Source organism: Meles meles, chromosome 21 (assembly GCF_922984935.1).
Source record: "Meles meles chromosome 21, mMelMel3.1 paternal haplotype, whole genome shotgun sequence".
Taxonomy (NCBI): Eukaryota; Metazoa; Chordata; class Mammalia; order Carnivora; family Mustelidae; genus Meles; species Meles meles.
This window is the reverse complement of record NC_060086.1, coordinates 15,327,029-15,350,349: the sequence shown is the minus strand read 5'-3', so window position 1 is coordinate 15,350,349 and position 23,321 is coordinate 15,327,029. Positions and strand designations below refer to the sequence as shown.

Sequence of the window (23,321 nt, the reverse complement as noted above, 5' to 3'; positions counted from 1 at the left end):
ACACACACAGTCACGTTCACGATGAAGTACATAGAGTCTTAACTACAAAATAATTCCACAAACTTAAAACATAAAAGCACGAAGAATACAATTACACAGCACATAGAGGACACGGATATCCTTTCCCCCAGCAATCCTAATCTAACAGTTGCCCCCAAAGAAACACCAGTAAACATCAGTGCACACGGACAAGGCTATTCATGAGAGCATTGTTTATAACTGCCAAGGATCAGAAACTACCCAAACATCTTAGCACAGGAGACTGGCTGGGATAAAACATGTGTAGTGCCCGCACACAACGGAGGACCAGGCCCCAACAATAAGAGAGAAGAACGTTGATGTTCTTCTCTCTGACCATGGAGGGACTTCCAACGGATACCATCACACAGAACAAGCAAAGCTTCGGAGAGCAAATACAGCAGACCACCCTTATGTGAGAGAACGGGAAAGGAAAACACACACATTCCTAGTGGTTATAAGAAGTAACACAGGAAGGATACAGCAGGAAAAAATAAATAAAATGGGTTACCTCCGAGGAAAGGGAAGACTCGAACAGGATGGGTACAGGATGGGAAACACTTGGGATTTGCTTCTGTGTCGAGTTTTGGCAATCTAAAACATATTAATGCTCTGTACGTTCAAAAAATTGAATTAAATAAGAATGGGAATGAAAAAATAACTACAGATAAAAAGCAAATTAAGAAAGTAACCCTTACCTTAACTTGAAATGAGTATAATAACCACTCGAGAGTAAAAAGGAGGGAAGGAAAGGAAGAAGTGGTGGGAGGGAGCAGAGGAGGAGGGACAATGCATGCGGGTGGGGGGGATGGGGGAGTGGAGGGAGAGGAGGAGGAGAGGAAGAAGGGGAGGAGGGGAGAACAGAGGAGGTGGGAGAGGTGGACAGGAGGAAGAGAAGGAGGGGGGGACAGAGGAGAAATGGCAGAGAGGGTTGGAGGAAGGAGGAGGGAGTAGTAGAGGAGGGGAGAAGAGAGGAAAGAGGGGAGGAGAAGAGGGGAGCAGAGGAGGGGTGAGAGGAGGAGAGGGAAGGAGGGAGGAAGGAAGCTCACCTAGGAACAGACTCATGAGAACGGCCCCATACGTATGTACCGTATGGTCCATACATTCCAACCAAGAGAGGCAGGAGGCACGGCTGGGACACAGGCTGCGCCCCGGCCACCAACCCAGGCTGTACAATGGTGATGTCCCAGATGGAGCTAACTAAGCCCATGCAGAGCTTTCAAATTCAGGCAATTTTCCAAAGAGACTCTGATCCCCAGCTTCTTAAGAACATGTGGAATCCCTCCCAGCCCCAGCACAGACCTGCGCAGAGCAACCATGAGCAGCGCCAATCCCCGCCGGGCAGCACGGCACTCTGCCTCACCCCAGCTCACCCCTCCGTCCCATCACCACGGCCTCGTGCGCCAGGCCCCTGAGAAGCAGGGTACCCGTTGTGGCCGCAACCCCCCAGAGCACTGAGGGAGGGGCCAGCCTGCGGGGAGAGCCACTGTCGCTGTTCCTTACACACAGAGTCCCTGAAGGTAAGGCAAGCCGGACGGCTGTCAGCTATGTGGTCGGAGCTGCTGCTCAGATTCTAGGCACAACACAGGAAACAAGCCTTTCTGAAATAGTGCAGTTTCTCAAAGAATAAGGAGGTAGCTTCTGAAAATCCCATGTTTTTACCCAGGTGATTATGAAATGTGTTTGGTTTTTGGTTTTTTTAATAGTATGCATGTAATCCAGAATTAGGAGGGGGGTGGTCCATTAATTATCAATCCACAGTTGGGGGGCTGAACGGGGAGGCCGCCAGAGGCCGCGGACCCCGCGCTCCATCCCCCTCCTTCAGGATAAGAGCTCTGAAGTCAGGGAGGCAGCTCAGGGGTACACATGAGCCCTGCAGGCCGTCAACTGCCCACACAGGACAAGCAGCACAGCAGAAGGGAGAGAACGCTCAGACTCATTGGGAACAGGTTCTCCAAGGAAGAAAGTTTACAACAGATTCTGAGAAAGAACGGGGAGAAGGGGAGCTTTTCTCCTCCACCTGCCTCGCTCCTGAACAAGCATCATGCCCCAAGGAAATGACAGAAAAGATGTCATTAATAAATGATTTCAACTTTCTTTTCAATGGTGCTGAAAAGTATATGCAAATCCATCCATAATTACGTTTAAAAATTCCATTTCATGGGATAATCAGACTTCAAAAAACTCAATTTTAGTTTTAATCAGATTTTAACAAGGATATTAAGTCCATTTCGTTTAGAAAAGGGGAAAAAATGTGAATTTAACACAAGATGTATTCAAGCTTAGCCCCGGGAGATAATTAAATAAAATTAATTTGGCAAGGGTTGTCAGTAAATGGAAGGGCTCCAAACCGAGGTTCGTGTTTCTGATAGAAACAAAAGCAACTCCTTGCCATACAGGCAGACACGCAGCTCACGTCCCTTGAGAAGCGGGCGGCGGACCATCCTGGCGCAGGAGGACGGGGCAGCCAGGGAGATGAGGTACCAGGAAGGAGAGCTCTGAAGACTCCCAGGGTCCAAGCAGAGGCCTCGAGGCCCACAGCATCCAGCCATTAGGCAGCTGAGACACATGCCCAGCCCAGCTCTGATGGCCTACCACCTTCCCTGAGGAGGGCTTCCCTCCCGGAACAGGCAGAGCCTCCTGCCCTAGCCCTCAAGACCCTTCCCTCTCAGCCCCCCAAACCGTGACGGTGCTTTGCTGGGGGGCGGTGCAGGGACCACACTGAGCTCGTTCTCTGCATGCTGTGATCTCTCTATACGCTGTGGTCACTCAGCAAAAAGCTGCTGAATGGAACAGGCATCAACGCCTGCCCCGTGAAACTCGGGGCCACCGGAGAGCAGGCAAGACAGACACAAGTGTGGCTTAGCCCAGGCCCCTGAGAAGACCTCCCTACACGAGAAACACACCTAGAGGCAGAGCACACCCAATTCCAGAGCACACCCAATTCCTTGCTACAGCCACTCCCGCTAACGAATGCCAACGCAGTTCACGTCCCAAGACCGGATCCTCCCAGAGCAGAAACAAGGAGGAAGGAGACTGCCATACTCCTTAGGGAAAGCAGCGAGCAGGGGTGTGAGCCGGTCCACCCACCCCACAGCCCAAAACAGGGGTCAGCACACTGAGCTGCCGGGCCCTGTCAGCCCACCACCGGTCTCAGCAAAATCAAGTTTCTGCAGAGGCACCCGCTGTTCCGTCAAGAAAACCAGCCTGGCAAATGGACAAAACAGGAGAAAGTACATCTTCTGCGATGGGGAATCCCTGCGCCAGGTGGGAGATGGGCCAAGTGGGAGGCAGGGGCGGAGGAGGCGGTGGCTTCCAGGGTGAGTGAGTGGCAGGGATGACCAGCACAGCCCCAGGAACGCAATCAACATGGCCATCGAGGCCCTTTTTTGGGACACACGGCAGTGAGCCTGCAGCGGGCCATCACTGTGCTGCGCTCACAAGACCAGCCCCACGTTGTGTCAGCTAAACTTCAAAAAAGGAAGTCCTGTTCCAAAGAATCAAGCTGAGCCATGGCCCCTTCCGGGACACCTAGAACACCGTGGCTGAGCACTAGTAACTAGGAAAAGATGCCCCAACTAAGAGAAACTTCAGGAATAGCTTCTGGCGATTCCTCTCAGCTCACAAACTAGTAAAAAATCAACTCCAACCTTCCCATACGAGCCCAGAACGAATGAGCTCTGGGTTAGAGGCACCTACTCTGAGACCCGCGTGCAACACCAGACTTGCTCTCAGCGACAACGTGTGACCGCCCTCCTCGGGAAGGGCAGTGTGCTCAGGAGATGTCAGGCCAGCAAACCCCTGCCCCACAGGCAAGGTGGAGCCGGAGAACAAGCCTGAAAACAGAGACGTGTGTGTCGAACTGGCCTCCGCACAGGCTCATGAACATCTACCAGCTCAAGAGCTGACAGACGGCAGTGCTCTGAAAAACCAAACAAGAAGTAAGTCTGCCCCCCCACCCCCTACTGTGGGAGGATGGTTCAGTTCCACGGAACTGAGAGCAGTTTGCACATAATAAAAAATTCATTGCTAATCTAACTCAGCCGCCTCCGAGAACAGAAGAATGTCATGTTGCTCCCCCAGAAGTTCCGTCTTCCTCTCCCAAATAATTACCGTCTTCCTCTACCTCGCAGAGTCTCCCCATCTGAAAAGCAAATCCCAGCACCCGCCAGAAGGTGCTCAGCCCTGAGCAAAGGCAGGGAGGTCAGCCCTCCAGCAGGCAGGCAGGCCTTCTTTGCCAAACATCGTCTGTGAGCCATCGGGCCTCAAAGAGCTGGTATCGGCTGAGGGGCAGCACACGCACCTGTGCCGAGTGCTCCTCAGGCTAAGTAGATGGGCAGCGCCTCAAAAGAAGCCTGAGACGCCAGCAGCAGGCAGCTCAGCTCCCAGAGATGCAGGATCCAGCTGCATGGCACCACGCGGCCAGCCAGATGGGCGGAGGTGACGGAAGGCAGTGGTCACCATGCGCCGCGACCAGCCAAGCAATCCAACGAGGGGGGCACAAACGTGCTGCGTGACCTTGGCCAGTGAACCCCCCAGAAGCTCTGGTGTCTCGTCTGCCAAGTGGGGATAATGGTGAGCCCCCCTCATCCAGAGCTGGGGGGAACGTGACCAAGACAGCAACCAGGAGCTGGCCTAGGTGGCCCCTGCAGGAAGACCCTCCAAGGAGACGGCGGCCCCAGGTCCAACAGAGCCATCCTGTCGGCAAGGTCAGCCCCTCTTTAGAGCAAGCAAGGCCTGTCTCGACACAAACAGGCTCTGGAGCCTCGTCAGCCACCGATTTCCAAACCAGAAAAACGTCTGGCCATCTGCCCACCAACATTATTCAAACCCGGCAAAGACATAACCAAGGTCTGACTCCAACTAAGTCAAGCACCTCTGCCAAATGCTGCTGCAGCAAGTTCTCCTCTCGGAGCCTCAAGGGGCTCCCCTTCGATTCTGTTTGAAGCTCTCTGTCCTCGCACCGTGAGGGCAGAGGCCGGCTTGCACGACGCCATCCCCAGAACCAGCGTGATGTCTGCCCAACAACAGAGCCTCTCACAAAGGCCCAGAGAAGGAGGCCATGATTGACTTTTCCCAAAATCTCAGTTCTTCAACAGATGACGGGGTCAGCAGGGAACAGGCACTCACCTGCAGAGGAAACAGCGGCCACAGCGGAAAGGACCTGGCCTGGCACTCAAGCCACCTGCATCCACCTCAACTCTCGAAATGCCCACACTTGACCGCCGCTGCCGGCCCCGTGCTCAGAAACAGACTGTCCCCCTGCATCCGTGGGGGTCCCCTGCCCCTTGCCACAGGGCTTGGACACCTGTAGCAGACCACCCGCCCCACAGACATCTACTGGCAGGGTCTAGCCAAGGACCAAGACCGTGTCTCAGAATTCAGGGAAGGAGAGGCCACAGAGAGGCCACAGAAAGGAAGCACTTCCTACCACACAGCGGATACTCCCCCCGCCACCACAGGCCTAAGTCCAGCCTCCACAGCATGACCCAGAACACCTCCAAGAACTGACCCCTGCCGCTCATGGGCCTCTGCCATGCCCCCACACACCGGCCAGCGGCACTTGGAACTGGAGGACATCAAAGTTCACCAGGTCCCTCCAGCTTAAGTGGGCTTGCGCGGGCCACTTCCCCTGCCTGGAGAAAGTTCCCAACCTCTCAGCTGAAGGTCAGGCACCGCCTCTCCCAGGAGCCATGCCCGACACACCTGTGTACCCGCCTGCCGACTTCTGGGAGGCCTCAGATACCCAGCACCCAGCACCAGCCAGACATGCTGTAAATGCTCAGGCAATGTCCACATGTGGGCAACAGGCAGGGAAAATCTGTAGGACACAGCGTGAGGCAAGGGGAAGAAGACAGGCCTCGCTGTCAGAGGAGGGATCCAGCCTCGCCACCACAGAGACCCAGCAGGGCCCTGCCCACCCCCTTCCCCCATCTCATTCCTAACAGGATGGCTTGGGTCTCCAGAGAAACCAAGGACATCAATCCCCACCTTGCCAGCCGCCATGTCAGGCAGTCAATATTTGGGAAGGGCCAGCTCCGTGACCCCCTCAGAGCTCGCAGCAGACAATAACCTCTACTATCACCAAGCTCTGATTAAACCAGCCAACGACCCAAGCCACGCCGACACTCTGCTTAGCACAGCTCCCATAACACTGAGGACAAAGTCTAAGAGCAACGAATTTGTTTTCTGTGTGTCCTTCAGTTAGGTCAGGCCCCCAGAGCCTCAGAGAAAAGCACATCTGCAAACCTGCTCACTTCAGGGCCCTGACGGTCAGTAGTGGGCTTGTCACTCACAGGACGGGTCCCGTTGGCCCAGCCCATGTTCCAAAGGCTTTCAGCCATGTCTTCCTGGGCCCAGCGGCCCTCCAGGAGCCCCTGCCTCTCATCCTGCTGCAGAGCTGGCCACGCTGCCCCAAGACAGGCCCACAAGCACGTACACACCTGTCCCCAGGAAACCCCCCACTCAAGACAGAGCCGTGGGAGCTGCGTGCTGAGAGCTGAGGTCCGTGCTTTCAACATCACCGCAGGACACCAGCGGATCCCAGGGATTTGCTAGAAGCACAGAACTCCACCACAGTCCCATCACCTCCTCTCCCACGTGTGCAGGCGGAGGCTTTACCAATGTCACAACCACAGCCCCACACCAGTCCATGGGCCCACTCACTCTGTGACCCACCCCAACCCTTGTGGTGTCGCTAACCTGCAAAGACATAGATTGGCAACAGAACAGGCAAGGTTCTCATACAGACACAGCACAGGCAGACCCAAGGAAAGTTGCCATCCTGTCTCCCAGGATGTTCAGGGCCCAGTGTGTCCCGAAGTGTGTTCATTCCACTGTTCACGGTCCCCTGGCAGGGTACAGGGACAGACCTATGCTGCTGGCTACCATATGCCATAAGCTCTGCCTGTCAATGCCTGGCTGCCATCCTTGTTCTGCAGACAAGGTAGCTGGGACCCAGGCGAACCCACAAGCACCCTCCTCCGCACTGCCATCCCGCCAGAGAGACACACTGATGCCCAGGCATCTGCTGTTCCTGACCCACAGCTGCTCCCTCGGCCGGCATGGTAAGGTCTGGAAGAGGCCAGAGGATAGGGAGCCCGAGTGAACCCTCAAATCCAGACCTGTGCACACATGACGATTCCCCCCTGGCTATTTCAAAAGCACACACCCTCAACAGAGTCCACAGCTCTCCCTTCCTAAAGGCCAAAACCCATCCCAGCCTCTGGCCTATCTGCTGGCACCCTTCCTCCCACGCCCCATGTAGGCCTGTGACCTCCTGTCTTGTGTGTCAAGGACGTCTCCCAGCCTCAGCTCCACAGTCCCTGTGGAACTCCTGATCCGCACCAGAGCCAGTCACCTTGGCATGCAAAGCCAACCTGTCATGGCCGGCTGTCCTCCCTGTCCCTCGGCCTGCTCAGCAGCCCATGGCCTCTGTCCTATACTGCACACTCACCCTTGCCTTCAGAGGTCACCCCAAGCCTGCCCTGCCGCCTCCCATAGTACTTCTGCCCTGGACCAGGCCCCACCACCACCACCACACCTCCCCAAGTGCAGGAACCCGTCCAAGGGCCGGCTGCCCCTTCAAGCTGTCTGTGCAATCCTCTGAGGCAAGGAGTGTGTGCGAGGGAGGCCACACCTGGTGCACAAACAAGCCCACCGTGCATTGTGCCCATGGGCTCCTCAAGACCACCATGACAGAAGGGACACTGGGGATCCTTGGCAAGGACAACCTGCAGCTTCAGAGCCCCACTGCAATTAACACACAGTCCTGACACGGTCCAGGAGGACAGCTTCCGACAAGAGCTCCGGGGGCCCCTCCCCAGGCAAGAGATTGATAAAGCAGATGGAACCACTAGCCACTACAAACAGACGTCCTGAGCACGGGCCCTGTGACATGGAATTAATGAAAATCACTGAAGCAAGCCGTCTGGAACAGATTCATCTCCTCCGAGGTAGAGGGACTCGAAGATTAAGGGTGGAGAAAAGGCACATCGTCCAGTGCCCCACATGCACTCTGTTCCCAGCCCTTCAGGGTCCTGCGCTCCTGTAACAAGCCCCATCAGAGAGGCACAGCTACCCAGAGCCCCGCAGCCATTCCAGCCATCACTGAACCTGAGGGGGGCCTCGGGGAACACCTCCCACCTGTCCCCTGACTGCACGACCGCCACACAAGAAAGCATTGGGTGCCTTGAAGAAACCAGACTCTCGGCAAGCCACGCACCAGGGCATCTGATTCGGCGTGGCCGGGGCTCACCGGGACTGGTGCCAGCAGACACGGGGGCTGGGGGGCATCCGTGTGTGAGTGTGTGTGTGGCAAGGCACCAAAGCCAGCAGCACCAGCAGCCCAGGGAAAGGAAGCCGACGGCCGACGGCGCACAAGGAGACTCCCCCTGACCAGCCCTCACGTCTCCGACCACAGAGTCACACAAACACAGTGTTTGTTCATGCAAGGGTCTCTAGCCCCTCAGGATCTGAAATCACACCGACTGCTCCACAGCAGTTTCCCAAGGACCACGGCAATCACAGCCGCTACTCACCCCTGCCCTGGCATCAGCCTCTGGGCTCAGAGCTGCCTGGTGTCCCCATGTGCTACTGCCCCTCCACCAACACGTGTGCCCGCAAACACACACCGGCTCACGGCCACAGAGGAAGCTCAAGACAACAGCCTCCAGAGTCGAACTGGAAAAGCAGTACGCGACACGTGTGCACAATCAGCCAGTCTCAAGGGGCGTTGGCCTGGGGCTCCCTCCATACCCAGCACAGCACCGGCTCCACGAGGCAGACTGGCGAGTGCGGGCGCACACAGCCAGCTCTCCGGGGCAAGAGTCGGCTCGGGCTTCCCTGCCGGCTCGGCCTAAGCACGCCTGCTGCGCCGCAGCCAGCAGCCCCCATGCAGCCTCCCACACCTCGTCCTTCCGGCAACTCCCGATGTGAGCACCTCCTGGAGGCCAGCCAGCTGCCACAGACCCGGAGCCTGGACCTCTGGCACCTGGAGGAGGCCGAGAAGAAACAGGAGAACGCAAGGAAGAAGCCGATGGCAACGACTCCAGACTTTCATGAGAGGACGCTGCAAACATGAGCAGAGTGACCGCTACCGCACGACAGACCCGCAAGCGCACCAGGGGCCAGCCACCCATGCTTCCCTCACTGGCCACCCACTCGCCACCCCCAACTCCATTCATGTTACACGTGGTTTATACCATCAATTTTACCTCCTAACAACTGCGCCTAAGACCTGGGTCGCAGGACACTGACACCGGACTGGGACCACATCCCTACTGAGAGACGGCACCCCGTTCCCCGGAGGGCTCTGGCTACTCCCTCCCAGCCAAGCCCTCAACACCAACTTCAAGCAACCGCTGTGCTGGGAGCTTGGGGACAGTTTTGCCTGCTCTAAAACAATTTTTTAAAATTTCATTTGCTTTCTCTATTCCATTCCTCCCTGGTTTGCAGAGGTCTCTAACAAAATGCTATTCACAGAAAGCCGCCTGACAGCCAATCTTATCATTTACATAAGTCAGACCATTACCCTGGACCCCAAGCCCCATTACAGGCCCTGACTGTCACTGCGGTCACCAGCCCAGAAGTCCCCACACTCGGAGGAGAAATGAGTGTTAACAGCAGTCAGTCACTGGCTGGTTCTCATCCCACAGACACCGGATTCCCTATTTCCATGGACTTCCAGGAGCCTCCAGGTACCAGAGCAAGGGAGGCGGGGCCTGGGTGCCAGTTTCGTGCACCTCTCACCCTCAGCTTCATGGCAACAGTGTCCTTTCCCTCTTACCCTCTGCACACGCTCCCTCCACATGCTCAGATGCGTGTTCTCGCACACAGGGACACCTCTGTACTCCATTAGACCGACCCGAATTCGCTTTTGAGTGAGAGAGAGTAAAAATGACAGGGGAATGCCATCTCCCCAGGCAGTTTCCCCACAAACGACAGTGAGCGGGTTTCCCTCCCGGCGCCTACTCCACATCCCACTCTGGGAGCTGGTTGGAAGGACAGCGGGAGTCTGCCCGCACTGTCTGCACACATGTGCCTGGGTGTGCCACGTCAGCCCCAAGGCTGCAGGGCCCGGAGACCCGCGGAGGTGGCCCTTCCAGCGGGCACCGTGGGGTCTCCTACTCTGCCCTCCCTGGCTTCCTGCAGCCAAGCCAGCTCTTGCAGGTAAGGGCCATGACTGCCCCCAAGCCATATTGCTGCCGAAGCAGCTGGCCTGCTCGCAAGCCCCGATGCCCAAACCAGCCAGAGCCGGCCATCCCAAAGCAAGACACGCCAGATGACCCAAGAGCACATGCGAAGGCTTCCTCCTGGGCCCGCAGAGCAGCCTCGGTCCGGAGCACGCGCTCTTCAATGGAGGGTCAAGAATGCTAGATGCAAACTGTGGGCACACGACCCAGGCCGCAAGCCCATGGTGGTCCACAGGACACACTCCTCTGACACAAAGGCTCCTCCTTCCACCATCGTGTGACTAACTGAGAAGTGCAAAGACACTTGCTTTCGGCGGCCACCTGCCCACTGGGTTCTTGGGCACCAGCCCGCACACCGTCCGTGAGCAAGGGGCACCTGGCAGGGCAGGAAAACCAGGCCCTTGCCCTGGAAGGGCCACTAATTCCATGCCCCAGGACAGGCGTTCCACAGTACCAGCCACATGGAGGAGGCCATGCTCGGTCTGCACACAGACAGCCCTCACTGCCCCAACCAACCAGGGAAAGGCAACAGGCCTCCACACAGTTCCCCAAGCTATGTGTGGGCAGTGGGGGGAGGCAGGGCCCACCCACCCTTCCTGCCTTCGACTGTCTCATCTGTGAGTGTCAGCAGCCAAGAAGGAAGGGAGGGATATGTCCATTCCTTGTGGAGTGTCACTGTCATGGTCCCTTACAAAGCAAGCCTTTGTCTCCCCTCTACAGACTAAGGCCTGGTGAACCAGAACAAGAGGGCTGACCCACACCACTCTCCCACCCCCTCTACTCTCCCACTCCCCCCACTCACCTCCTCCTCCCACTCTCCACCCCCCAGCAAGACACACACACACCCCCCCCCAGCACTCCCAGCTCCCATGACAGACATTCTGCAGGAAGAAACACCCGGGCCACAAGAGGAACCCAATACAGGACACGCAGGATGGGCACACAAGTGGCAAGTAAGTCCCTAGGCTTTAGGCCACGCACTTGGCTCCACCAGGAGGGGACGGAGGGCACTCTGAGGTCACCAGAGACAAACCTACCATGCCCTCCATGGAACTAAACCCTGGTGAAGACGTCAGGACAGGAGGAACCACTGACCAGGACCCTGCTCCAGGCCCAGGGTTTCTACTCCTGCCCAGTGCCATCCACCAGCCAGGGAGGACCCAAGGCAGGTCAAGCAAGGAAGAGCAGGGGATCCAGAACAATGCCTCCTGGTCCCACCTCCGCCCCATGCAGACTCTGATCCGGCAGCACTGAATCCGTGTGGGTGGTCGCCCATGTCCCCTCTATCCCGGTCCACATTCCAGCACCTACCCACACTGGTGCTCATGTCCCCCGCCACTGGGATGACTTCCTCCCCCTTCCCCTGCTTCATCCCCATCCCCAGGGGACCGCACACACTGCAGGTCTGAGGAAGAGTCTGCTGGACTGGCCCAGACGCCATCCCCCTGACCCGGGGGCCTGAAGCCTGCGTGGCACCACAGCCACAGCGTGTACCATATGGAGACCCCAGGGACATCTCGGCACTCTGTCCCTAAGGCGCCCAAAGGCAAATGGCACAGCTGAGGATGGCAGGGGGTGGGGGGAGTCTGGGCTTTGCACAGGGTAACAGTGTGAGCCTCGCTGAAGAAACACAACAAAGCACGATCACCTGCCCCATGCTGACCAGCGTCTGTTCTTTATTTTATTATTTTTTTTTAATTTGACAGAGAGAGATCACAAGTAGGCAGAGAGGCAGGCAGAGAGGGGAAGGAAGCAGGCTCCCTGCTGAGCAGAGAGCCCGATATGGGGCTCAATCCCAGGACCCCGAGATCATGACCCAAGCTGAAGGCAGAGGCTTTAACCCACTGAGCCACCCAGGTGCCCCAGCATCTGTTCTTTAAAAGATAATTCCGCTTGGCCTCTAGGAACATGGATCTGCCCTGTTGCCGGGGCTCTGCTCCATGGACACGTGGGCTCCCAGTCACTCAGCGCTCACCAGGCCGGCCACCCTCCAAGCCTCAGCCCCCAGCTCGTTTGGGCAAAATCGGAGCCCGTGTTCCCAGGCAGCCACCCACGCATGAGCACTGAGGTGTGCCCACCGCCTGACCCCACACTCCAGCAATTCAACACTGAAAGCCACCTGCTCTGCCCTGGAGAGGTCAGAAGCCCTCTAGCTTCAGACACGAAGGACACAGACCGTGAGGAAGGACATCAGCGCTCAAGGCCCCATGCACTTAACCGGGTGTGATCACTCCTCACAGCCAGAAAGCTGACATCCAAGGCTGTCAGGTGAGGAAGCTCAGAGCTAATGCTGCCCGAGTAACCAGCCCCCGCTGCTCCCCGCAGCCTGCCCAACACACCAGGCCTCCGAAGGCCATGGGGGCTGCTGGGAAAACAGGCAAGGCTACCCAGAGGCCTCCAGCTCTGCGGCTGCAGCCCCTCCCCACTGCTGGGGTTGGGGGGCCGGGGGGGGGCACTGATGAGGGAGGGCGGGATCCTCCCGCACTCCCAGGAGGAATTCAGTAAAGCCTCTCCAAGTCCACAGAAACCAGACACAGAGATGCTCCTCTCTCTCCAACATAATCCCCTGAGAACCCAGCAGAGCCTAATTTGTCTAAATCCTTCTGCTATCTGGCTTTAGACTTTTTAAAACCAATTTAAAAGGAGGTACAGAAGGAGACGAGCCGTATCTACAGAGCTGGAGAAAAGCCCTCCAAAGTACTTCGAGCGTCGAGCCAGAAGTGCAGAACACAGACGCCCTTCCATCTGGGACCAGCCCGGCCGTCCTCGGGGCCCCAGCGAGCACACGCAGGAGACGGCCCCTGAAGAGCGGGCAGAGCTCCTCTGGGAGAGCGCCTCCCTGTTGCCATTCCCCGCAGGGATGGGACACACAGACACAGAGGGGCCAGGACTATGCCGGGACTCGTGTGGGCCCACCCGCATGCCTCTGGAAAGGCTGCAGTTGGGCCCAGGGGGGAACCGGCCTGTCAGGGATACGGCTCCCTCCACAGGTCGCTGCACACACCTACTTGCAGCAACAGGCACAGGCCAGTCAGACTCACATCTGAACCTCACTGGGGAGCCGGGGACAGCCAGGGCCTGCTCCACCCGGGCCCAAGATGGGGCTGCAGTGGAAGGAAGCCAGTTGTCAGGAAGCTCTCTGCTACACTTGTCTTCTGACTCCCCCCGGAACACAAGAGCATGAACAACACAGGCGCCTTGTCACCGCGGCCGAGCAGGCCAGGAGAGGCCCCGTCCTAAGTCACAATAACCACAGACAGAAAGGCACAGAAACAAAGCACAACTTTGACTCACGACTCACTCACTCGCCAAACGCTTAGCCAAACGTTTACTAAATGCCACTGGCTGCCAGGCCCTCGGTGCTCACAAAGTCTAGCCACCCTCCAAGCCCCCAGGGCCTCTGAAGACAAGCCCCTGCTCTTCTTTCACAAGACTGAAGACGGCAGGTAACCAGTAAAGAAATCAAACACGTGAAGGTAGAAGCCGGGGCTCAGCCACCGGGAGAATGACTGGCTACTTAAGGCCAAGAGTAAATCACAGGAGTGCCTGCTTCCCCTGTTGGCCTCCACAAGGTGGCACAGGGCTGGGATGGACTCCGAAGCCTCCGGGCACCACCTGCACACCTCTGGGGGCCACTGGGGTTGGAAGCCAGCACTACACCAGGGCACAGGCCTGACAGAGAGCCAAGGGCGGGTGAAGGCACCTCTCCAGAGCCAAGCTGCTGGACGACAGCTCTCAGCAGACAAATGAGCATGCAGTGGAACAAAAGAAAGGTTCATAGCTGAGACCACAGAGGTGCCAGCACGGGAGACCAGAAGGTGAAGCCCTTGCCTCCCTCCTCCTCCTCCTCCAGAACCCCAGACAAAACCAAACCAAGACCAAGGTGCCTGATAGCCCGGCCACCCTCCTGAGCACAAGCACCGCCTCATGTACTGACAGACCCAACACCCAGGGGATCAGAAGTGGCGACCACAGAGACTGTGGCCATAAAATAGTCCAGGTTAGTCAATGCCATGCTCTCTTAAAAGGAATCATGTGCCCGGCCTCACCCACCATGGGACACAGGCCTCAAGACCACTCCCCTGGCCAGCGGACAAGTGCTGCTGAGAAGCAGCCTGGTCAGCAGCTGGTTCCCGTGCTCACTGCAGGTGACCGACCAGTTTCAGGGATACGGACGCCAGGCTTCAACAAAACCTGTCCACCCTTCCGCCCCTCCTGCGCTGTCAATCCCATCAAAGCTGCACTCTGCCTGACAGGCACCACGCCCTCCCAGCCGGACTGAAACCAGGCCAGATCCAGGCACAAAGGGACAGGGGAAGGAGCCAAATCACAGAGGCACACCCGCCACCAGCAAACTGTTTCCTCCATGAAATGAGAGGCTTGACTCCAGAGGGCCTCACCACGCATTCTACGCCCATTCAGTAAGGATCCCCCCAGGGTGGAAACTGCTCAACACGCTTGTTCAACTCCAACCCGCTGGAGGTCCCCGCCCTCCTCGCTGCACTGGGGCTCCACGCTCGGAAAGCATGCTGCCCAAACCAGTGATGCCACTCGTGTGCCAGGACAGAACATAAAGCACTTTTTGGAGGGCAATTTAGCACCATCTGTCTGTTTCAAACACGTATGTCTTTTGAGGTAAAAAAGCAAAACAAAACACCTACTTCTAAGAATTTGTCCAACCAATGAGGCCTGCTTCCAGGGGCCTGAGATCACTCAGAGCTCGTCCACTTTACACAACACTGTACAGTCCTTCAATTCAGTAGAGCTCGCTGCTGGTGCAGAAGTACCAGTGGAAATCGAGTGACGAGGTGTACAGGATCCAGACGGAGCACTGAGTCAGAGCTTGCCACATGAGAATACGCCAGCCGGTGCCCAGACTGTGGGGTCAGGTGCCCCCCGCTGGAACAGCCAAGGGCCCCCTTCTCTGACAACTCGTGCACACTGGGCACAAGGGCCATGTGATGGGGACCGGGCAGTAGTGACACAGGGTGAGGAGCATAGGGGTGGGCCCCACACAAAATGAAGGCTTTATAAAGCATGCCTCGGCACCCCTCCCCAGCCTGCCATCGTCCACGGGTCCAGTTCATGGAGGTGGAATGCACAACTGACTGCGTGCACACCCAAGCAGCTGCTGTGACAGCCAAGGGCACGCGATTTCTGGCACAACGTCAGGACCCCTCTAGCTCCAATCATGTCCCAACCTGAGATGTGGGGAGCCACTCACCTGATGGCCACTACAGTCAGTTTTGCCTCTGTTAAAATTCCAAATAAAGGGCATCACACAGCGTGGCCTCCAAGCACCTGGCATCAGCAGGATTCGCGTGCACGCACAGCAGTCTGGCCTGCCCCGGGGACATGCCATGTTCATGAACCCGCACCCCTGCTGATGGACATGCCTGCTGTCCCCACATTTTGGCTGTTAGGAATCAGGCCATTTGGGAACATTTAGGGACAGGTCTTTTTGAGGTCACATTTTCATTTCTCTTGGCTAGGAACCCAGGATACCACTGCCAGGTTCTGTCGTAAACATACGGGAAACAGCCAAACAGCTTCCCAAATGCTTGGGGCTGCCTTCCCAAGGGCTTCCCAGGGGCTGCCCTCCCCTCGCCCCTGCAGCAAATGCACGACGTCACTGCTCATACTCTCACCCCTGCTGTGGCCTCCCTCTGGTCCCAGCCACTCTACTGGGCCAGCCGCAGCACCTCATGTGAACTTCACCTGCACCGCCCAACAACAACGATGTGGAACGTGTATCACGTTCTTATTCCCTCCCGTCCGCAGACCCTCTTCTGTAAAGTTGTCTGTTTAACACCTTTTCCCCAGCTTTTAAAAACTGGCCGTTGTCTTATTCACTCGAAAGAATTCTTCACAAATCCTGGATGCGAATCTCCCATCAGGCCTCTGTACACACTGCCAGTACTTTCTCCCTTCGCCAAGAGGGTTTGCCTCTTCTTTATTGTAACTGTTTTTTCCAAGAACAAAGGTACTTTTTTAGTTTAGAGAACTCCAAGTTACCAAATTTTCAACATCTTTGGTGCATGCTTTTGTGTCCTAATCTTCCAGAAGTTTTGGTTTGCACCCCAGGCAGGTGCATGCCCCACGTTAAGAGACAGGAGTCCGGACCTGACCACACAGACATCCCACTGCATCAGCACCGGTTGTGGAACACTGACTCTCCTGCTGAATTATCCCATCGCCTTCATGGAAACCAACAGACTCTATATTTTTGAATTATTCCTGAACATTTTAGTATTTTCTGTTGACGTGTATGTCTATCTTTATGCCATTACCACACTGCCTTGACCAATATGGTTTATAACATGTCTTGAAATCAACCTTTGTAAGCCCTTGGTTTTTTTCATGAACAAGCCTATAAAATTTTAGAATCAGTCTGTTGGTTTCTACCAAAAAAGCTGCTGAGACTTAGGCGGGGATTGCACTGGAAGTACGGACCAATTTCAGCAAACTGGCATCCCAACAACACGAGCTCCTCCACTCCACGAGCACAGTATCCCTCTCAGGAAGAACTTACACTTTACAACATATAGGTTTTCATCAAATTTACCCCCAAGCACGTCACGTTTCTGAGGCCATGGTCAGTGGCACGTACTTCCAGTGGCTGGCTGCCAGTACGCAGAAATTCAGTCCAGCTTCGTGAGTTGTCTCTGTAACCGCAAGCCTGTTAGGCTTACCAGTTCCGGGTGGCCCTTCACAGAGTCCTTGAGCTCTCCTGTGTGAGTGATCATCTTGTCTCAAACCAGAGGCAGATTTACTACTTCCTGTCCCGCTGCACGCCTTTCTTCCCCCTCCCACTGCTGCCCTGGCCCACACGGCCACCCTCAGAGACGAGGAGCGGGGAGAGGGCATGCAAGTGCAGGGTCGGCAGGAACTGCGCCGGGGGCCCTTCCACTCCTGTGTTGCTTGGAGGTTTGCATCGTGCAAGGGTGCTGAGCTCTCACAAAGCTTCTGCACTACGGAGACAGCATGCTCCCCTCTAACCTATTACCAGAGTGAGCCACACGAATCAGGGCTCCGAAGGAGGTGCCCTTATGTTGCAGCAGGTGCCCCTTCTGCTCTGTCTGCCCCCGCCCCCGCTAGTCCATCTCCGGTGCCCCAGACAGTCACATCCATGCTGACACGGGTGCAGAGAGTGTCTCCTGGAGTCCGCCTTGAGCACCTTCAAATCCTTCCCCGCCAAGCCGCACACCCAGAGCAAAGCTGTCCACACCTGGGCATGCTCAGTGTGCTGCTGCCAAATCCTTCACTCAGCTTTCAAAGCCCTGAAATGAGGACACCCAAGCATCACACCCACCCACCCTCCCTCCCCCACTGCAGCCTCCCCCAGGTGCACGGTGCCCCACAGCCTAGAACAGCATTCCCTCCTACCCAGGACTCTCCAAGTCCCAAGGCCCACCTGCCTCCAACCCAGGTGACCCGCAGGCTGGAAACAGGTATCCAGCAACCTCCAGGTGGACAAGACTGCATGGCAGGTGAGGAAAGAGCCAAGGGGCTTCCCTACTGGTTTACATGGCCTGACCTGCCCCGACTACCTCTACCCAATTCTCCTGACATCTTTGGGCTCCTCGGGGCCTAAGAAAACCCAAACTGGGAAGGGTGACAAGAGTCTCGCTGTGTGAACTCCAGGGGGTTTTGGTCTTTCCAGGAGTCAGACCTGATCTCTGTTCCCAACCTCAGTAAGGCCACAGGGCCCTCCAAGAATTTGCAAAACGCCACGGCCGTGAGCACAGAGAATAGCCCGGGCAGAGAACATCTGGTCTGAAACATCAGAAGCTCACAGACACCAAGCATTTAAGGATGATAAAGAAGCTGGTGGAGAACAGGGTAAGTGTGGGACAGCCAACAGGGGTGGGCAGGGCAGCAAACAGAGGCCAGCCAGCCGCCCACAGATGCCCTCACACCCCTGCTCCTCTGGCCCCAGCTGTAGCATATAAGTCCCATGCAGAGCGGCAGAGGACCAGGAAGAGTGGCACGCAGCAAGTATGGGGCCAGAAATCCACAGGGACCCTGCAGCTATTGAGGTGCAGGGATCAGAATCACGGGGGCAGGGGTGCCACCTAGTGGTGGCAGCCCTCAAAGCCCAGGAGACCCTGGACGTGGGCCAGGACCTGCGGTCACGACACATGCCAAGTGAATGCCTTCAGTCCCAAAGTGACAACAATGCCTTGGCCTAAACACCAAGAGACTCGTGCCCACCGGCTCACAAGGCCCACCTTGTTCCTCTAGCGCCTACTTCCAGGGCATCTGCTGCCCTCCAACCCACTGCCATCTCCCTGGCTGATTGTGCTTTGGGGGGGGTGCACCCCTGAACTAGGACACACCCACAAACATGTTCCCACAGGAAGAAAGCCATGTTCTAGAAAAGTCCTTCCACGAACAGGTGTGAAAGATGAGGCACAAGCTACCCCCCCCCAACACGAGGGCCATGCTGGGGACAGACACACATCTAGCCATTATTCAGCACGGTCTGAACCGGTCCTCTCGTCCCCTGCCACACGGAACGAGGCAAGGGTGATGGAGGGCATCCATCCTGGACCCACTGCAGGCAGATCTACCTCCAGCCACCCAGACAGCAGTCTCAGAGCTCCTAACCAATGCCTACCCTTCCCTCTCATGCTCCCCCCAGGGACCCCAACATTTCCCTGTGCCCTATTTCCCTCTGCACGTTTCCCACTCCATATTCAATCCCACCAGATGTGGGCTCCTACAAGTCACTGTCCCTGCACAGAAATCTCTAACTGCCCCAAACTCAGCAAAAAAGGAGAGCAGAACTCCTCCTCATAGCACTCAAGGTCATGAAAGACTCAAGTCCAGTGCCCGGCAGGCTGACCCATCTGTACCCAACTCTCCACACGGCTCTGACGACAGGGAAAACACAAGTCTGTGATCCACCAACTGTTACATGACACATGTACTCACTTCGGGGGGGGCAGCCTGCCTGCTGCCTGGAGCCTGGAGCACCCTAGGGCGGATGGGAGGGGTAAAGGGGAGGAGCCGGGGTTTCCAAAGTGCCCCCGGAAGGGACCAGGGAACAGGTGACAAAGCACATGAAAGAGAGCTGCCCCCTACAGGACCCCTCCCCAACGGCTGCCAGGAGCCCAGGACCACAAGGATGCCCCACGTGCTTCTCCAGAAGCCTCCGGCCACTCGGAAGGGATACCTCTGCAGCATGGGACCGTGCTCCTCCCCATGCACGGTGAGCTTTCCCACGCACAGTGAAGCCTGCACTGCACTCCCAGCAAGAAAAGCGGCCCAGAGCCAGGCACAAACTTGAAGAGGGGCACCCTGGCCCGGGGCTGACAGAGACACCGGCCTCTGCTCTACATAGCCCACTCTCCTACCGCCGACCCCAAGGGAGCTCAACACCCCTCTTCCTCTCCCTCACCGGGCCCAGCCACCCACTGAACACACAACACACACAAGCAGGCGATCAGACAGATGACCCGCCCCAGCTGGCAGTCAGCACCCCACACGCCAGCCACACTCAGGCTGGAAGTGAGACCAAAGGGCCGAGGAGCAGCCGTACCTCCCCTCCGGGCCAGAGACCGCGGCCAGCTGGGCCCCAGCCCCAGGCCTGACTGCTGCTGCATGCTTTGTGGCCCACGTTGGGCGTTCAGACCTGCCGGCAGCTGGTCCGATTGGGCATGCATGGGCCTCTGATTTCCTGCACAGGAAAGAAATAGGGGAGGTTTCTCTTCTGACGAGGCTCCCTGGGAGCAGGACGGAAGCCTTCCAGTGAGTTAATAAGCACAGAGAGCACGAGGTAGCACAGAGAAGATAGGCCCCGCTGGGCTGGCCCTCCATGAGCCTGGGCCCCGCAGGTGCGGTTCAAGTGCGATCAGCAGCCTCGTCTGTCCTGTGACTCAGTCACACAGAGCCGACGAGGAGGCAATTTCAAGGTACGCACAGTGGAGTCAATAATGCTGACGGGAACTGCCACAGGGTCCAGAACCAGCAGCAGGACCGTGTCATCACAGGACAGCTCTTTAAAGAAGGTTCTCAGTCTTGGCCCAGCTGCCCAGAGCAACATGAAAGACAACCGAGGAGCTATAGTCTTAACGTCACCCAAGCAGACAAAACAAAGGGCTCTTGAAACACCACAGCTCCAAGGACTCATCTCCCACCAGCCCTCTCCCAGACTGGAACCACCACACGGTGATGAAGCTACGGGCAAGAGCCAGTCCGCAGCAGACCAACAGAGTCCTGGGGACAGAGGGACAGGCAACCACCCTGGAGGGAGAGGGGCAGCAGCCCCGGAACGACGGGCAGCAGAACGTGTGGGGCGGGGGGGAGGCAGCGGTGGAATGCTGCCCGCCCTGGCCGTCCTACCCACTAGAGAATGAGACCCCAGCTGCCCACCCAGCAGCCCTGCCATGACCCTCCGCCTCCTGCCATCCCCCCAAAGGCAGCAGCTCACAGATGAGCCGAGGCTGCTGTGGGGGCCTGCAAGGCATGACAATCCTCCACAACAGTGTTTTCTCTTTGCCCCCCAAAACTCAGTTCATCTCCACTGTATGTTTTTGCCGAAAAGGAACAGCATATCCTGAAAGCAATGACTCCCTCAGCATCCACAAAGATATCCTTTCACAAAGCCTGACACCCCACAGCTATCAGATCCCTGCCAGCGCTCTGCCAGCCCACCTTAAATAAAGACGTTATTAGGACTTCGGCAGGAGGGTCACTTCAGTCCCGTTTCCCCCCCACAGTGTAAGTACCTCATCCGACCTGAGCATCGCTGGCCAGAGCCGCCCCAACAGACTCTAACAGGGTGGCTGCTGGCGACGCCAGGAGCCAGGGCCACGCTCCCAGCCGTGACCACCGGCCCGGCACCCTGAGGCACTTGCAACCCCCACCTACCTGATGCTCAAGCCCGTGGTCTGCTCCAGCTGCTCCCAGCTCTGCAGCTTTGCCAGCAGCTTCTGGAAAAACAGGGAGGTGAATGCTAAGAGCACCGTAACCCCAGTATTTCCCTTCCAAGGTCTCTGCGGCTGCCTGCAGCCCTTCGTCACGCGACCCACCTCAGTCCCCAGACCAAGGGAACTCCCACAAAAGTGATGGCGATGAGGAGGATGTTACACCTCCCTGATCACTCAGAAGAACCTGCTCGTAGCTCTGAGCTGAGCGCCCGAGCACCCTGAGCCCACTCTGGAGCCGACGGCTTACTCCCACAATAAGCACGCTCAGCGCCTCATCCGTTCCTGGTCCCATGGAGTCAGGTCAGAGTCTCAGCGCACAAAGCACCGCAGAGTGGGGGCAGGGGTAGCAAAAAGCCTCGTGCTTGCCCCCATAAAAACAGCAGGGCAGACCTGAGTGCTGAAACGACAAGAATGTGCTGCCTCTCCCACGCTCCAGGGGCTCCACAGGACACCGGGCCCCAGGGCAGACGCACTCCCCCTCAGCGGACATGGCCGACTAGGGCCGGGGGCCCCGCAGGACAGGAGAACAGGAGGTGGGACATGCCCCACCTGGCATTGCACGTGGGGCTGCCGGATCCTGCATCTCACACTCTCCACGCTCACCCGCATCCCACGTTGGAGTCCTCCCCACCTCTTCCAGAGACGTAAGAAACGTCAGGGCGAGGACCATGTGTCTCTGTCTGGCCTGTCCTGCCTCCACCCAGGCCAAGCGCCCTGCTGGCATCACTGCATTCATGCAGTCACTCGATGGCCCTTTCACATGCGGGGCACAGGCTGGTGAACAACTCTGTCGCTAGAGCCGATGCTCAGCGACCACCTACCAAGGGCCAAGCCCTGTTTAAGCATGGGACGTGAATTCATTGAGCCCTCACAACCCTGCAGGGCAGACACCGTTACTCCTCATTACATAGGCAGACAGAGAGGTTAGGTAACTTGCCCAGGGTCACAGAGCCAGCAAGCATTCATGGCAGGATTTCACGCAAGGCAGCGTGACTCTGGAGACCGAATCTTAACCAATTTCAGAACTGCCCAGAGGAAACACTGCTCGGTCTGAACCTGCGTCCTCAGGCTGAGTTCACATGTAAGCCAGCATCCTAGAGGAGTTCGGCTCCCACCCTGTGAGGCCACAGGCTGCTCGTCTGGCTAAGTGCAAGCAGCTACCAGCACACTCCCACCACCTAGGAGATGAAAGAGGGCCCGCGGCTTGTCAGTGATGCAGCACAGGACAGCAGGACCCGGGGCCAGAGGCCAGAAGGCTAAGTGCTGGTGTCCCTCGTGTGCACTGGGCGAGACAGAGCTTCTGCACCCCCATGTGCGCAGGGACAAGGGGGTTGGGTCCTCCTCACGTCACCTGATTCCCCGCCCTGTGTCCCCTACCCTGTGTCCCCCACCTATATGGGGATGCGTGACCACCGGCCCACTGTGCTCACCCAGACGAGTCTCCCACCACAGGCCGGCTCATGAGTGTCCGCAAGGGACACCACAGTTCTGTGGCCACTCTTCATCCTACCACACCAGTCCGGCAGTTCCACATTTCGGAGGGGGGGGGGACCGGAATGCCGGACTGAAAACCCAGGATCCCCCAGACAGAGGACACCCACAAGGAACAGCCCACTGTCCCCCCAGACCCCACCTCCTTCTCCAGCTCCAGGACGACCAGACTCTCCTGCATCTTCTCCTGGCGTCCCAGCCGCCGCCGCAGCCCCTCCAGCTCCTCCCGGAGCAGCCCGTTGGTTTCCCGCATCTCCCTGGCAGGGACAGAAACAAAGTCCCTCAAAATCCCACAAGCCTGAGAGGAGGAGCCCAGCCTGGCACCGGCCCGCGCCCGCCTCACCGCAGGTAGGCGCTCTCCTCCCGCAGCTGCTTCAGCTCCCTCTCCAGCTTGGGCAGCCGCACCAGCTCCGACTTCATATTCTTCACGACTGCGGCATCCTGTTCCTGCAGGGACAGCTTCTGCTCCAGATCCTGAGTGAGGCCAGGGACAGAGAGGACAAAATTGACCACTGTAGCCCAGCCCCCCTCCAAAACACCAGGTGTACCCCTGTGCCACGTCCGTGTTGGTCTCCAGGGGCACCCCAACATGGTGTTACAGGCTGGGGTCACACCTCTGCGCCGCCCTGCCCTCGGGGCTGCGGCCCTGGTGCACACCTGCCCGAGGACAGGCAGCCAAGGCTCC

General features: G+C 57.5%; 1 protein-coding gene across 1 annotated transcript in view; it reads right to left on the bottom strand.

The window, feature by feature from the left end:
* MAD1L1 (mitotic arrest deficient 1 like 1) overlaps window positions 1-23,321 on the bottom strand; it is a 309,358-nt gene that overhangs the window by 276,319 nt on the left and 9,718 nt on the right. Inside the window, exons 6-8 of the mRNA XM_045993575.1 lie at window positions 22,980-23,110; window positions 22,779-22,893; window positions 21,087-21,148 (exon numbers count right to left, since the gene is read on the bottom strand). Of these exons, the coding sequence (XP_045849531.1) occupies window positions 21,087-21,148; window positions 22,779-22,893; window positions 22,980-23,110 (308 nt within the window). The remainder of the gene's footprint in view (window positions 1-21,086; window positions 21,149-22,778; window positions 22,894-22,979; window positions 23,111-23,321) is intronic.